This window comes from Myotis myotis, unplaced genomic scaffold (genome assembly GCF_014108235.1).
Source record: "Myotis myotis isolate mMyoMyo1 unplaced genomic scaffold, mMyoMyo1.p scaffold_m19_p_9, whole genome shotgun sequence".
Classification (NCBI taxonomy): domain Eukaryota; kingdom Metazoa; phylum Chordata; class Mammalia; order Chiroptera; family Vespertilionidae; genus Myotis; species Myotis myotis.
In genome coordinates this window covers 61,169,809-61,183,115 of record NW_023416401.1, presented here as the reverse complement: position 1 = coordinate 61,183,115, position 13,307 = coordinate 61,169,809, and the positions used below count along the sequence as shown (strand labels likewise).

The 13,307-nt window shown below is 48.5% G+C and overlaps 1 protein-coding gene across 4 annotated transcripts in view; it reads left to right on the top strand.

Annotated features, from left to right (window-relative positions):
- TM9SF4 (transmembrane 9 superfamily member 4) overlaps positions 1–13,307 on the top strand; it is a 54,018-nt gene extending 40,711 nt beyond the window's left edge. For 2 of the 4 annotated variants that reach the window (XM_036323772.1, XM_036323774.1), the window contains 7 exons: positions 78–153; positions 1,968–2,051; positions 4,744–4,919; positions 5,408–5,471; positions 6,935–7,054; positions 7,867–7,956; positions 11,345–13,307. In XM_036323772.1, coding sequence (XP_036179665.1) covers positions 78–153; positions 1,968–2,051; positions 4,744–4,919; positions 5,408–5,471; positions 6,935–7,054; positions 7,867–7,956; positions 11,345–11,494 — 760 coding nt within the window. In that variant the 3' untranslated portion in view covers positions 11,495–13,307. The remainder of the gene's footprint in view (positions 1–77; positions 154–1,967; positions 2,052–4,743; positions 4,920–5,407; positions 5,472–6,934; positions 7,055–7,866; positions 7,957–11,344) is intronic. The other 2 variants (XM_036323775.1, XM_036323773.1) reach the window with 2 other exon arrangements.

The window sequence follows — 13,307 nt, the reverse complement described above, 5'->3', positions numbered from 1 at the left end:
GGCTCTGGGGGCTTGCACACGCCAGCTGTGCTCCAGCTAACAGGTCCCTTGTTGTGGATCCCTGCTGTCTCCCACAGAGTTTTCGGTGGATTTTCCGCCGGCCGTCTGTACCGCACTCTAAAAGGCCATCGGTGGAAGAAAGGAGCCTTCTGTGTAAGTGTCCTCAACCTCCTCCTGGTGTTGGTGGGAGCTGAGCAGTCTCATCCTGGTTTCCTCAGGAGCAGTGTCAGCAGGCCCTGGGAAGCAGCAGCATGATGGAGCAGGAGGAGCATATCCTGAGAGTCAGGAATTCTGGGCTCGTACCCACTGGTGCAGCAGAACCTAGGGCCTTAGTTGCCATATAAAATGAGGGGATTGAATTTAGGTGATTTTTAGCCTACTTAGTCTGATGTCTCAAGCAAGAGAAGAAATAGAGGATTCAGAATAACTGAATTTAGCCACCAAGCCTAAGTGTAAAAGTTGAAGGGCAAACACTGGTCAGGGCTGCGGGGAGTAGTATACACCCTGCCCACTGGTGCAAAGCGGCAGAAGCAGCCAGGCCCCTTGTCACCATCAGTCTGTTTTCCAGACTTTGGTCCTTTGTTCCCCTTCAGTGACGACAGCTCCTGCCCTTTCTGTCCTCCACCAGGACATAGAAATTGAAGGATGCCTAGGAGCCAACTCTATCTCCCAGGATCTTGATTAATTAGCAGGACTCTGGTAGAGGTAGGCAGGCATTTGCACTCTCAGCCACAGCAGGTAGAGCCACCTCCCCTGCACCTGCAGGTGCTCACTAACGGACCTTGGGTGAGGCTTCCAGGCCAGGCTGCCGGAGTACTGGTTTCTTTCCAGTGGCCCAGGAAGCTGCCCAGGAAGAACAGTGGCGCTCTTCCTCTCACTTCCTCTTTTTTATACCTGTGTTCATTCTCTCTTTCAACATTTTCTTCCAATAACCAACTGCTCATTACAAACACTCAGTTGTAGAAAATTTGGAAAGTACAGGGAACTTAAAGAAGTCAGAAATAACCCAGAATCCAACCACCCAGAGATAAATACTATGCAGATCTTTACTATATTTTTTTTCACTCTTTTTCCTCTTTTTAGATTTATTTAAAATCGAAGAATGTAATTTAAAAATTATAAAATAATAGCAAACATTTATAAAATGCTTACTTTGGAATAAGTTCTGTTTTAAATACTTGACATATATTAATTTCTTTTTGCATGGTTCTTTTTTTAGAGAGAGAGGAATGGAGAAAGAGAAACATCGATTGGCTGCCTCCTGCTCGCCCCCTACCGGGGATCGAGCCTGAAACTATGACCTCCTGGTCCATAGGTCAGCGCTCAACCACTGAACCACACTGGCTGGGCTAGACATATACATTTTGTAAAAGTTTTATTCATTTATTTTTTAAAAATATTTTTTTATTGATTTCAGAGAGGAAGAGGAATGGGGAGGGGGGAGAAACATCATTGATGAGAGCGAATCATTGATCAACTGCCTCCTGCATGCCCCCCACTGGGGATCAAGCCTGCTACCCTGGCATGTGCCCTTGACTGGGATCGAACTTGGGATCCTTCAGTCTGCAAACCAACACTGTCTACTGAGCCACACGAGCCAGGGCTATTCATTCTTTATTCAACAAATGTTTATTGAGCAACTGCTGTGTTCTAAGTGCTAGGATTGCATCAGTGAACAGGAGGGCACACTCCTCAGTCTGCGGTGTAGGCAGACACAGATTAGGTTACAACAATATGGAATTACAAACTGGTATGAGGACAAGGAAGGGGCTGTTCAGGAATCTAAGAGGATAAAGAACATGAGTCCTACCTAGTCTGGGAATCAGGAAGTGCTTTCTGGGGGAATGATTCTTGAGTTGAGTCCTAGAGGACATGGAGGGGCTGAGAACCTGTAGTCTGGGGGCCCCACTGGGACAGCTGGGAGTTCTCTAGATGAAGCTCCCCAACCTGGCCCCTCTTGCTTCCAGACAGCGACACTGTACCCTGGCGTGGTTTTCGGCATTTGTTTCGTATTGAATTGCTTCATCTGGGGAAAGCACTCATCAGGAGCGGTAAGTGCCCTCCCCAGCAAGCGGGGGCTGGGCAGCTGTGCTCAGCTCTACTCCCGTAGGTCACTCTCTGCTGTTCCCTTCCCTTTCTGGGTCTTCACAAAGTTCTATTTCCAGCTCTAGGGGCTGAGGGCTAGCTGGGGTTTCCCCAGCCCTGCCCATGTTCTTGCCTGGGCCCTGGCCTTCCTGTGGGCTTTTCAGACAGCTGGCCAAAACTTACTTCTCTATAGGGAGGTGTCCATAGTCCAGGGGCCAACTGGGGAATTCCCCTTTGTTCCAACCAAGGGAAAGCTACTTGGTGTGAATTTATTAGGTCAGTGTCCCAAAACAAGGCTCTGCAAGAGTGCCTGCCCCTCAGGACCAGCCCCTGCAGGTTGTTCTATCCTCAGAGGGGGATCCTGCCAGCCCCCGTTGTTCCTAGCAGCTGCCCAGGACTCATTGAGTAGGATTGTGAACTCAGTTGAGGGTTGGAAGATGGGGTCTTGATTAATTAGCAGGACTGTGGTAGAGGTAGGCAGGCATTTGCACTCTCAGCCACAGCCGGTAGAGCCACCTCCCCTGCACCTGCAGGTGCTCACTAACGGACCTTGGGTGAGGCTTCCAGGCCAGGCTGCCGGAGTACTGGTTTCTTTCCAGTGGCCCAGGAAGCTGCCCAGGAAGAACAGTGGCGCTCTTCCTCTCACTTCCTCTTTTTTATACCTGTGTTCATTCTCTCTTTCAACATTTTCTTCCAATAACCAACTGCTCATTACAAACACTCAGTTGTAGAAAATTTGGAAAGTACAGGGAACTTAAAGAAGTCAGAAATAACCCAGAATCCAACCACCCAGAGATAAATACTATGCAGATCTTTACTATATTTTTTTCACTCTTTTTCCTCTTTTTAGATTTATTTAAAATCGAAGAATGTAATTTAAAAATTATAAAATAATAATAGCAAACATTTATAAAATGCTTACTTTGGAATAAGTTCTGTTTTAAGTACTTGAACATGAGTCCTGCCTTCTGGGAATCAGGAAGTGCTTTCTGGGGGGAATGATTCTTGAGTTGAGTCCTAGAGGACATGGAGGGGCTGAGAACCTGTAGTCTGGGGACCCCACTGGGACAGCTGGGAGTTCTCTAGATGAAGCTCCCCAACCTGGCCCCTCTTGCTTCCAGACAGCGACACTGTACCCTGGCGTGGTTTTATTAATTAATTTCTTTTTGCATGATTCTTTTTTTTTCTTTAAATTGATTTTTTAAAAATATCTTTTAGTGATTTTTAGAGAGAGAAGAATGGAGAGGGAGAGAAAGAAAGAGAGAGAGACATCCGTGAGAACGAAGCATCGATCGGCTGCCTCCAGCACACCCTCGACCTGGGGTCAACCATGCAACCTGGGTATGTGCCCTGACTGGGAATTGAACCGACAGCCTTTTGGTGCATGGGACAACACCCAACCAACTGAGCCACAATAGCCAGGGCTCTTTTTGCATGATTCTTATCAAAACATAATACTTTAGAGAAGAAGTTAAAGAAGAAAGTGAAAAATTCGTTTTCATCCTCCATACCCCAGCCGAGAAAGTACTAACAACTTTTTGGTATAGGTCAGTGGTCAGCAAACCGCGGCTTGCGAGCCACATGCGGCTCTTTGGCCCCTTGAGTGTGGCTCTTCCACAAAATACCATGTGTGGGCGCGCACGTACAGTGCGATTGAAACTTCGTGGCCCATGCGCAGAAGTCGGTTTTCGGCCTGGGCGAGTCTATTTTGAAGACGTGGTGTTAGAAGAAGTGGGGCGTGTCGGTCGGTCGAGCGACGGGAGATGCGGCACAGGCGGACCGTGGGATACACAGTGCGGGGGAGGTACATTGTTTTGAGGTACGTTCGCTGAGGTCAACCCCTTCCAATCTCCCATCCACACTAGTCTATCTGAAACAAGCATACAAGACGAGTGTGGATGGGAGAGTTGGAAGGGGTCGACCTCAGCGAACGTACCTCAATCAGATTGAGGACATTTTTAGCAAAGGCCAGCTTAGGAGTACCCTAATTAAGTTAATAACAATGTACCTACCTATATAGTTTAAGTTTAAAAAATTTGGCTCTCAAAAGAAATTTCTATCGTTGTACTGTTGCTATTTGGCTCTGTTGACTAATGAGTTTGCCAACGACTGGTATAGGTCTTTCTAGGCACTTACACATTTAAATATTGGGTATTTTTATTAAAATGGAGTGCTAGACATAAAGTTATATAACCTGCTTCATTTAGTTAGTAGTATATTGCAGGGTTTTATCTTGACAAAATAAGGAACACACTGTTTGTGCAGTGTGTCCCTCCCCCCGTTTTTTCTTCACTTAACATACCAAACACATAATGTCCCTTCATTCTGGCCTCTTCATCTTCCCTTCATGCCCTCAGTTTCCTCGGTCCCTGTTCTTTCCCCACTTCCTCCCTGGATGAAGAGCTCTGGGATGCTGTGGTTCTGTCTTTACAGCCCAAGTGGTTTTCCATGTGCACTCCACTTTTCCCCAGGGCCGGGGTCAGCTTCAGAAGGTTCTGGCCAGAAGCCCTGTGGGGATGTGTCTGTAGGACCTCCCCCATGATGGTGGCCCTGCTGTACACACCCTCCTTCCCTGAGACCCTAGAAGGTCCCCTTCCCTCTGCAGTCTCCAACCTGGGCATCCGGGCCTTATGGGGCCTCATGGTGCTGTGTCCTCAGGTGCCCTTCCCCACTATGGTGGCCCTGCTGTGCATGTGGTTCGGGATCTCCCTGCCCCTCGTCTACCTGGGCTACTACTTCGGCTTCAGAAAGCAGCCATATGACAACCCTGTGCGAACCAACCAGATTCCCCGGCAGATCCCTGAACAGCGGTGGTACATGAACCGATTTGTGGGGTGAGTCTCCAGAGGGGCCTTCAGGAATGGTAAGGTTAGCACTGCTCTTCTTAGGAGAACATGGAAGAAGGTGCGTCCCCCCAAGGATGCTGTGACTGGTGTTTTGCAGCTCAGCTGGGCCTAGTAGACTTCATGAAAGCTTAGTTTTGCTCTAAGATAAAGAGGACCGAGTTATAGCCAGATTTGGTGTTGGCCTAGGAACCAGGTTGGGGGAGGGGTGGAAAGGTGCAGTGACACAGGTTAAAACCATTGCTTGGACCTTAAGCAAGTCAGCCTGCATCTCTGTACTTCAGTTTCCCCATCTATAAAACAGAGAGAATGATGCCCACCGGCTTACCTCTCAAGAGGCTATAATGGTACAGAAGCATGCTGAAAGAATTAGAACCACCACACCGTGCAAGCTTTCTCAGTCAGGCTAGCTAGGGAGGGATCCTGGGCTTCCAATGGCTGGGTCTCCTCCCAATGTTAACCCTCCTGTTCTGCTGCAGCATTCTCATGGCTGGGATCCTGCCCTTTGGTGCCATGTTCATCGAACTTTTCTTCATCTTCAGTGTGAGTAGTGCTGTCTGCTCCCCTTTCCTCCACACCACACAGCCTTCATCGCCGCTAGCATCCCTTCCCCTTCACCGAGGTGCTCTGCCTCTTACTGGCTCTGAAATTTCAGATGGGCCATTTAACCTCTTGGAGCACCCATTTTTCACCCAACAGGATAACAGTCCTTCCTCTTAGGATGGCTTGGAAGGTCAAATGAGATACAGCATGTGTGCAGGGTCTAGTGTGGGAGGGTTCAATGAATAGAAGCTGTTTCAGTAATACTGCAGTCAATCATCACTATTTTTAATATTGTTGCATCTGCTTTGATTTCTGGGTTCCTGTGCAGATTTACCTAAGTTACTCAAAAGACTCAGGAAAATGGAGGGAATGAGGCCTGTTTTCAGGGTCATTGTGAGGCTGAAATATGTCTGTAAAAGGCAGGGTGCTTGACAGTCAGAAACGCTTGTTAAATTGTAGCTGTGGCTGTGATGACGATTGCTCTTGTCCCAGGCGTGCAATGAAAATTGGCAGATCTCTTCACAGCCATTGAAATCTGTCTCAACTAACTTGGTGCCCAGCACTGAGGGTGCCTTGCACCCAGTCAGTGCTGGACAAGTATTCGCTGCTCTGGAGTGGCCCAGCCCCTCCCGGCTGAGATCCCCTTGCTCACCCAGCCCTACCTAGGAAAAGGGTCAGAGAAGGGGTTCCCCGCCAGCGCAGCCACCTCAGTTCTCTTTGTGTGACCCTGGGCCAGTCACCAGCCTCACTGAGCCTTGACTTCTTTAACTGTAAAAGTCCACCCTTTCATAGGTTCATATGTGAAGATGTCCATGAAGCATGTAGCTTGCCTGCCGTGTGGTAAGCTCCCCCTGAGTGGTGGTGGCTGCTGTGTAATTTTTTTTTTAATATTTTTTATTGATTTCGGAGAGGGAGGGAGGGAGAGAGAGAGAGAGAGAGAGAGAGAGAGAGAGAGAGAGAGAGAGAGAGAGAAACATCAATGATGAGAAAGAATCATTGATTGCTGCCTTCTGCATGCCCCACACTGGGGATTGAGCCCGCAACCTGGGCATGTGCCCTGACCAGGAATCGAACGCTGACCTCCTGGTTTATAGGTCGACACTCAACCACTGAGTCATGCCAGCTGGGCTGCTATATACTTTTGACAAGGGTGTGATGCAGCTTTCTACAAGCTGCAGTGTTCAGGGTAGAGCCCACCCATCATAGGGTCAGCCATGCCCCAGCCACTCCCTAAGAATAGGCTGGCTCACCCTCTGCTCCAGGCAGGAGGGCCAGTGAGAGCCATGTGCCAGGCACATAGCCCCTGGTGGTATTGTGATGATATCTCCATTCCTGCCCTGGTGACAAGTGGTATGCCAGTCCTACCTGAGGGCTAGTGTCCTGAGAGCAGGCAGGGTAAGCCAGGGGAAAGGGCCACTGGGTGGAAGCAGGCTAGTTGAAGGCCGGCTGTGATGTGTCCGCAGGCAATCTGGGAGAATCAGTTCTATTACCTCTTTGGCTTCCTATTCCTCGTCTTCATCATCCTGGTGGTATCCTGCTCACAAATCAGCATTGTCATGGTGTACTTTCAGCTATGTGCAGAGGTAAGGGGCATGGGGCCAGGAGTTGGGGGTGGGGAACCTGGGTCCAACATTGAATGGGTCATGAGGCTGTCTGGGTTTCCCATGTTCCCCCTCTGGCCATGAGGTCTCGGGCTGGCATATCACTTCCTCTCTCTGAGCCTCCATGTATTCAGTGGGCTCCTTCATTAGTAGCTCTGGTTGCAGTTGCTTAACCTCTCTGTGCTTTCCTAATGTAACAAGGGTCGCAGTAGCACCTGACTCAGAGTGCCGCTACAGTGATTAAACTGGGCTGATTCACATGTAGCACTTAGAATTGTACCTGGCTCATGGGGAGCATTTTCTCACAACATGTTAGTTGTTATTACTATTCTTTTGTTGTTGTTGATTTTTTAAAATTAAGGTGTATTTTATTAACAAGGAAGTTCACCCTTTTTTTTTTTTTTTTAATAATTTTATTGATTTTTTTACAGAGAGGAAAGGAGAGGGATAGAGAGTTAGAAACATTGATGAGAGAGAAGCATCGATCAGCTGCCTCCTGCACACTCCCCACTGGGGATGTGCCTGCAACCAAGGTACATACCCTTGACCGGAATCGAACCTGGGACCCTTCAATCCCCAGGCCGGCGCTCTATCCAGTGAGCCAAACCAGCTAGGGCGAAGTTCACCCTTTTTAATGTGCCTTTGAAAATGCATACAGTTGTGAAACCACCATTTTAGTCAAGATATAAAACATTCCCATCATCCCAAATATTACTGTTCTTACCCAGAGCCTTTAGCTCCTTGGGCACCTGTGAAGCTTGGGAAGAGTTCTGACCCTTCTGTTTCCTCCTCAGGATTACCGCTGGTGGTGGAGGAATTTCCTAGTCTCCGGGGGATCTGCATTCTACGTCCTGGTCTATGCCATCTTTTATTTTGTTAACAAGGTACCACCCTTATTTTGTTCACAAGTTCCCTTAGCCCTTTTAGGGCAGGATAGTGGAGAAGAGGGTGCTGGGAAAAACTCAAGTGTCTGAATCTTACTTTCCCATCAACAGTGGGACCAATGCCAGTATAGAACTGTCTCTGCTCTAGAACATGTATCTTTTTAGGAAAGAGTGTCTATGTTCTGTATGTTTGGAAGACAAAAGCTTTCAGAATATATAACCATGAAACTATTGCATGAAAAACCTGTGACATATAGCCAAAGGGGTACTTAAAAGAAATATATCACCTACCAATGCTTTTAATAGGAAAAACAGACATTGATGATAACAGTATTCACCTCAAGAAGCTAGCGGGGGAAAAAGAACATGGAAGGATAAAGAGGATAAATGAAAAGAGTTAGTAAATATAAAAACAGAAAATGATGAAATAGCCTTTAGCACCCAAATTTAGGACCTCAGGTGTCCTGTCTCTGGATGCTTCCTTCCCTTCTTCATTCAAGTACGGTTCAGTCCTTCACAATAAGGACAGGACGGGCCACGGCTTTGTCTGCATCTCGGATCGTCTGTACTGTGTGAGCCACATAGGTAAAGTGCGGGCGAATGAAAGGGAGCCTGGCTCGCCTGGCTCGGGCACATGGTGTTTGTTTGGCTTCAGTCTGCTGGCAGGATCTTTCCACAAAGTGGAAAGTTGATCCTTGGCAGCCCTAGAGGCTCCTTTTTTTCAGCTTTGCACCCCCAGAGCTAAAAGAACGTCTGTCTTCTACCATCATATCATCGATCCCTAAGGGAAAACTGTTATTGGCCCAGGTTACATGCCATCCATCCCTTATTGTTCCTCAGGTCCAATAGGATGGCTTACTCTGACTAGCTTAGGTTTTATACTAGGAATGACAGCCCCAACAGGACCACAAAGTGAGGAGTGGGTACTCCAAAACACTGGGCAGAAGGAAGATAGGAGACAGTGTTGGGCAAGCAAATCATAACTATCATAGCCTCCTACCAGGCGCCCTAGAGTCACATCATAGTCTCCTGTCCTTCCTTCCTCTGCCTCATTCTTTCTTCTCTGTTCTTAAAACCTCCTCCTCCATCCCCAGAGCCTGTCTTGTCTGTAAAATGACGGCCTTGGCCTGTCTGAATTTCAAAGCACCCTTCCAGTACTGCCTTATTTGCCTCATCCCTTTCCTGGTTTTACCACTGGACTTACCGCTACCCTGTCCCCTGCCCCCACCTCACATCATCCTTTCTCCAGCCACAGAAAGGCTATAAAAGGAGAGGTGTCGGGTAGAGCCTGAGAACATGGCCTTCACCTTCAGTTTGAGAATGTTTGACCTCAGGAAGGTCTCAAAACAGTGACCTTATGCCCAGCCAGAGAGGCTCAGTTGGTTTAGCATAGTCCTGTACACTGAAAGGTTGCCAGTTCAACTCCCGGTCAGGGCACATACCTGGGTTGCCGATTCCATCCTCAGTTGGGGCACATATAGAAGGCAACTGATTAATGTTTCTCTCTCTCTCACCCTCTCTCTCCCTCTCTCCCTCCCTCCCTCCCTCCCTCCCTCCCTCCCTCATTTCCTTTCTCTCTCTCCAAACATGTCCTTAAATGATTAAAAAATTTTAAAAAACAGCCCCTGGCTGGTGTGGCTCAGTTGGTTGAGTGTTGTCCCGTGCACTGAAAGGTCATCCATTCAATTCTGATGGATGTTTCTCTCACACCAGTCTTTCTCTTTCTCTCTCCCTCTCCCTTCCTCTTTCTCTTTAAAAAATAAAATAAAATCAATAAATACATCCTTAAAAAACAGAAAAACAAAACAGTGACTTTATTGTTTCCTTCTGGGCTCCTGGCATTTTGGGACCATGTGTCTGCCCATGAGCCCTGGAGCAGGCCCCACGCAGGTCCTACCTAGTATCTAGGCAGATCTTGATACCAAGGTTCCAGATTAGCTCCACTTGGCCTAGCACAGTGGTCGGCAAACTCATTAGTCAGCAGAGCCAAATATCAACAGTACAACTATTGAAATTTGTTTTGAGAGCCAAATTTTTTAAACTTACACTATATAGGTAGGTACATTGTTATTAACTTAATTAGGGTACTCCTGCCCTAGCCGGTTTGGCTCAGTGGATAGAGCGTCGGCCTGCAGACTCAAGAGTCCCAGGTTCGATTCCAGTCAAGGGCATGTACCTTGGTTGCGGGCACATCCCCAGTAGGGAGATGTGCAGGAGGCAGCTGAATCGATGTTTTCTCTCTCATCGATGTTTCTAACTAACTCTCTATCCCTCTCCCTTCCTCTCTGTAAAAAATCAATAAGATATATATTTTTTTTAAAAATTAGGGTACTCCTAAGGCTTAGGGAGAGCCACACTCAAGGGGCCAAAGAGACGCATGTGGCTCGCGAGCCGCACTTTGCCAACCACGGGACATACCAGCACAACACAAATCCTTGGCCTCCCTGCCCAAGCCTCAAAACTCTACAGAGGAGTCCAAAATGCTCCAAGATAAAATCCCTGTGAGGTGTTAAAAAGTGACAGTAGCCCTAGGTGGTTTGGCTCAGTGGATAGAGCGTCAGCCTGTGGACTGAAGAGTCCCAGGTTCGATTCCGGTCAAGGGCACATGCCCAGGTTTCGAGCTCGATCCCCAGTAGGGGTTGTGCAGGAGGCAGCCGATGGATGATTCTCTCATCATTGATGTTTCTCTCTCTCTCCCTCTCTTCTCTGAAATCAATAAAAATATATATTTTTGAAAAAAGTGACAGGAGCGTTTTGAGACAGAGAGGACCGTAGGCTGGGGCAGGCATATGGTGGCTCTCTGGTCCTTAAGCTGGGACTCTGAAACGCCTCTCCTCCCCCGTTCCCTGTCTGCTACTCCAGCCGTTCAGGAGTCTCACTGTATTGCCCTGGGGACTGGAGGGTAAAGAAGTGACAGGGCTGTATCTATTCGTACTGCATCTGGCCCTCGCCCCTAAGCCACACCTGTCTCCCAGTGAGCTCCTCAGCCTTTCCTTGGGAGACTCCTAGCCCTCTTACCACAGCCAGATGGCTTGGGTCAATAGACTTGGGCCCTGGACTCCTAGCACTCTAGCCCCAGGTTCAAGCCCCAGTTCCTTCTACTTCCTGGCTGTGTAACTGTGGGTATTGTTTAACCCCTCAGTGCCCCACCTGTAACATGAGCTAATAACCTGCCATGGTCGTCGTGAGAATCCAAGGCAATGCACGGGCCCTAGTATGGAAGAAGGCTCGCTGTGGCTGTGGGCCCCGTCTGCCCCTTGCTGCCCCTCTGGAGCAAGCCCCTTTTCCTGCCAGGCTTTGCCATGAAACCATGGGGAGGGGGCAGTTGGCCATGGCAGGCTGGCAATAAGTGTCCACCCCTCTCTTTTCTCCCCTGCTCATGTTCCAGCTGGACATCGTCGAGTTCATCCCCTCTCTCCTCTACTTTGGCTACACAGCCCTCATGGTCCTGTCCTTCTGGCTCCTCACGGGCACCATCGGCTTCTATGCAGCCTACATGTTTGTCCGTAAGATCTACGCTGCTGTGAAGATAGACTGATGGGGGTGGACCATAGCCATGCCCACTCCGTCTATGGACAGGAAGCCACCCTGCGTGGGGAACTGCAGGCACGCAAAATAAAGTAACTCCTGCTTGTTTGGAATGTAACTCCTGGCACAGTGTTCCTGGATCCCAGGGCTGCGTGGGGGGCGGGAGGACCTGTAGATAAATCTTGCATTTTTCTCCATCATCTTATTCCAATTCTGTGGGGGATGACGTTTTTGTGGTTCGTTTTTTCTTCAGTACCAAGAAAGTTCCCTTCAGCAGGAACTCTGGGACCTGTTCAGGTTTATTTTTGGTTAGGGGTTTTTTCCTTGTTTTTTTGTTTTATGTTTTTTAACAATGGATCCAGCATGGATAAGTCCACCAAGACACTGGGTTTTGGTCACTGTCTCCACCTCAGTTCCTCAGGGCTGTTGGCCACCCCACGACTAACTGGAAAAGGAAACACCAGACCTTCTGGGACTTCAGTGAGGTTTCCAAGCCTCTCACCGTCCATCCTCGCCATTGATGCCGTGACAAGCACAGCTCTAGCCCGGACATGCATCCTCAGTGCCAACCTGCCTCTACCAGCCACTTTCCCTCCCTCTTCTCACCTCTCCAGCCTTCTCCCGGGGCTGCCCAAGGCAGGGCTTCTAGCCAGGCCTCGGGGTCGTCTTGTCACCAGGAGCAAGTCCAGTCTTGGTGGCTACAAGGAAATCCCCAGAAGTACTAGGGAGCAGTGGAAATTTGCTGGAGCAGAGAAGAGACTTGCAGCGAACTATCTCTGTGCCATGAAATCCTGGATCCAGGGCCAGGTATTTCCAAAGCCAATCCAAGTATATCCACATGTCTGTGCCTGGGCTGAGGGTCTTTACCCTTTAGGATTTCTCCCCAGTCCCTTCCTCAGGGGGTTGCTGTTCTTTGCAAACTGTGCTGGTGGTGGGGGTCTCTCTTCCCCCACTTCGAGCAGAACAAGGCCTGGAGACTTCAGTTCTCTTCCTTTAGATGGCTGGGGAGAGGCATTCCCTCCCTGACATCCCCCAGCCTTAGCGCCCATGCACAGCTCTTTTAGCCAAACCCATTCCCTTCCTCCTCCCATTTGAGTTCTTGCCTCCTTTGAGGGACACCCAGAAAACTGCTGGTGAAAAGGAAATGGAAGGTAAATTCTGTCATTTCTTCCCCAATTCCCAGGGATAGGCAAGGAGCCAGTTACCCCAAGTTAGAGGTAACTAACATGGCAGATCTGGCTCTTTTATCAACACCCACTCCTGGGGCCAAGTCTTCCCTCCACCCTCACTGCCCACCCACTCTGTGCATGTCACTTTCTCTTAAATTGCAAGAGACCAAACCCACCCTGGGATTAGGGTTTAAGTAACAGCCACTCACCCTTGCTCCAGCCCTTTTGGGACTCCCACCACAAGACAAAGCTCAGGATGCTGGTTAAGCTAGGAACATACTCTACCCCCTCCCCCCTCCCAGGTTATTCTCAGAACGGCCCATACCAGCTCCACCAATCAAACCAGTGAACTTCTCAACCTTGCCTCACAGTGACTCCACAGTGCCAAGTGGCAGCCACCAAGAATCAGGTTGAAGAAAAGGGAACTCAAGCAGTAGAGAATGATAGTGGAGTCTTGTTTATTCAAATCTTGGATTTCTTTTTTCCCTAAGAGATTCTCTTTTGGGGGGGAGGAGGGAAATGTACTCCTCATAAAGGATTTAAACATCATCAATTTTTCTGACTTTTTAAATCATCATCATCATTATTTTTAATTAAAAATGCCTGTATGCCTTTTTTTGGTCCAATTGTAAATAAATATGCCATTGTCCTGTT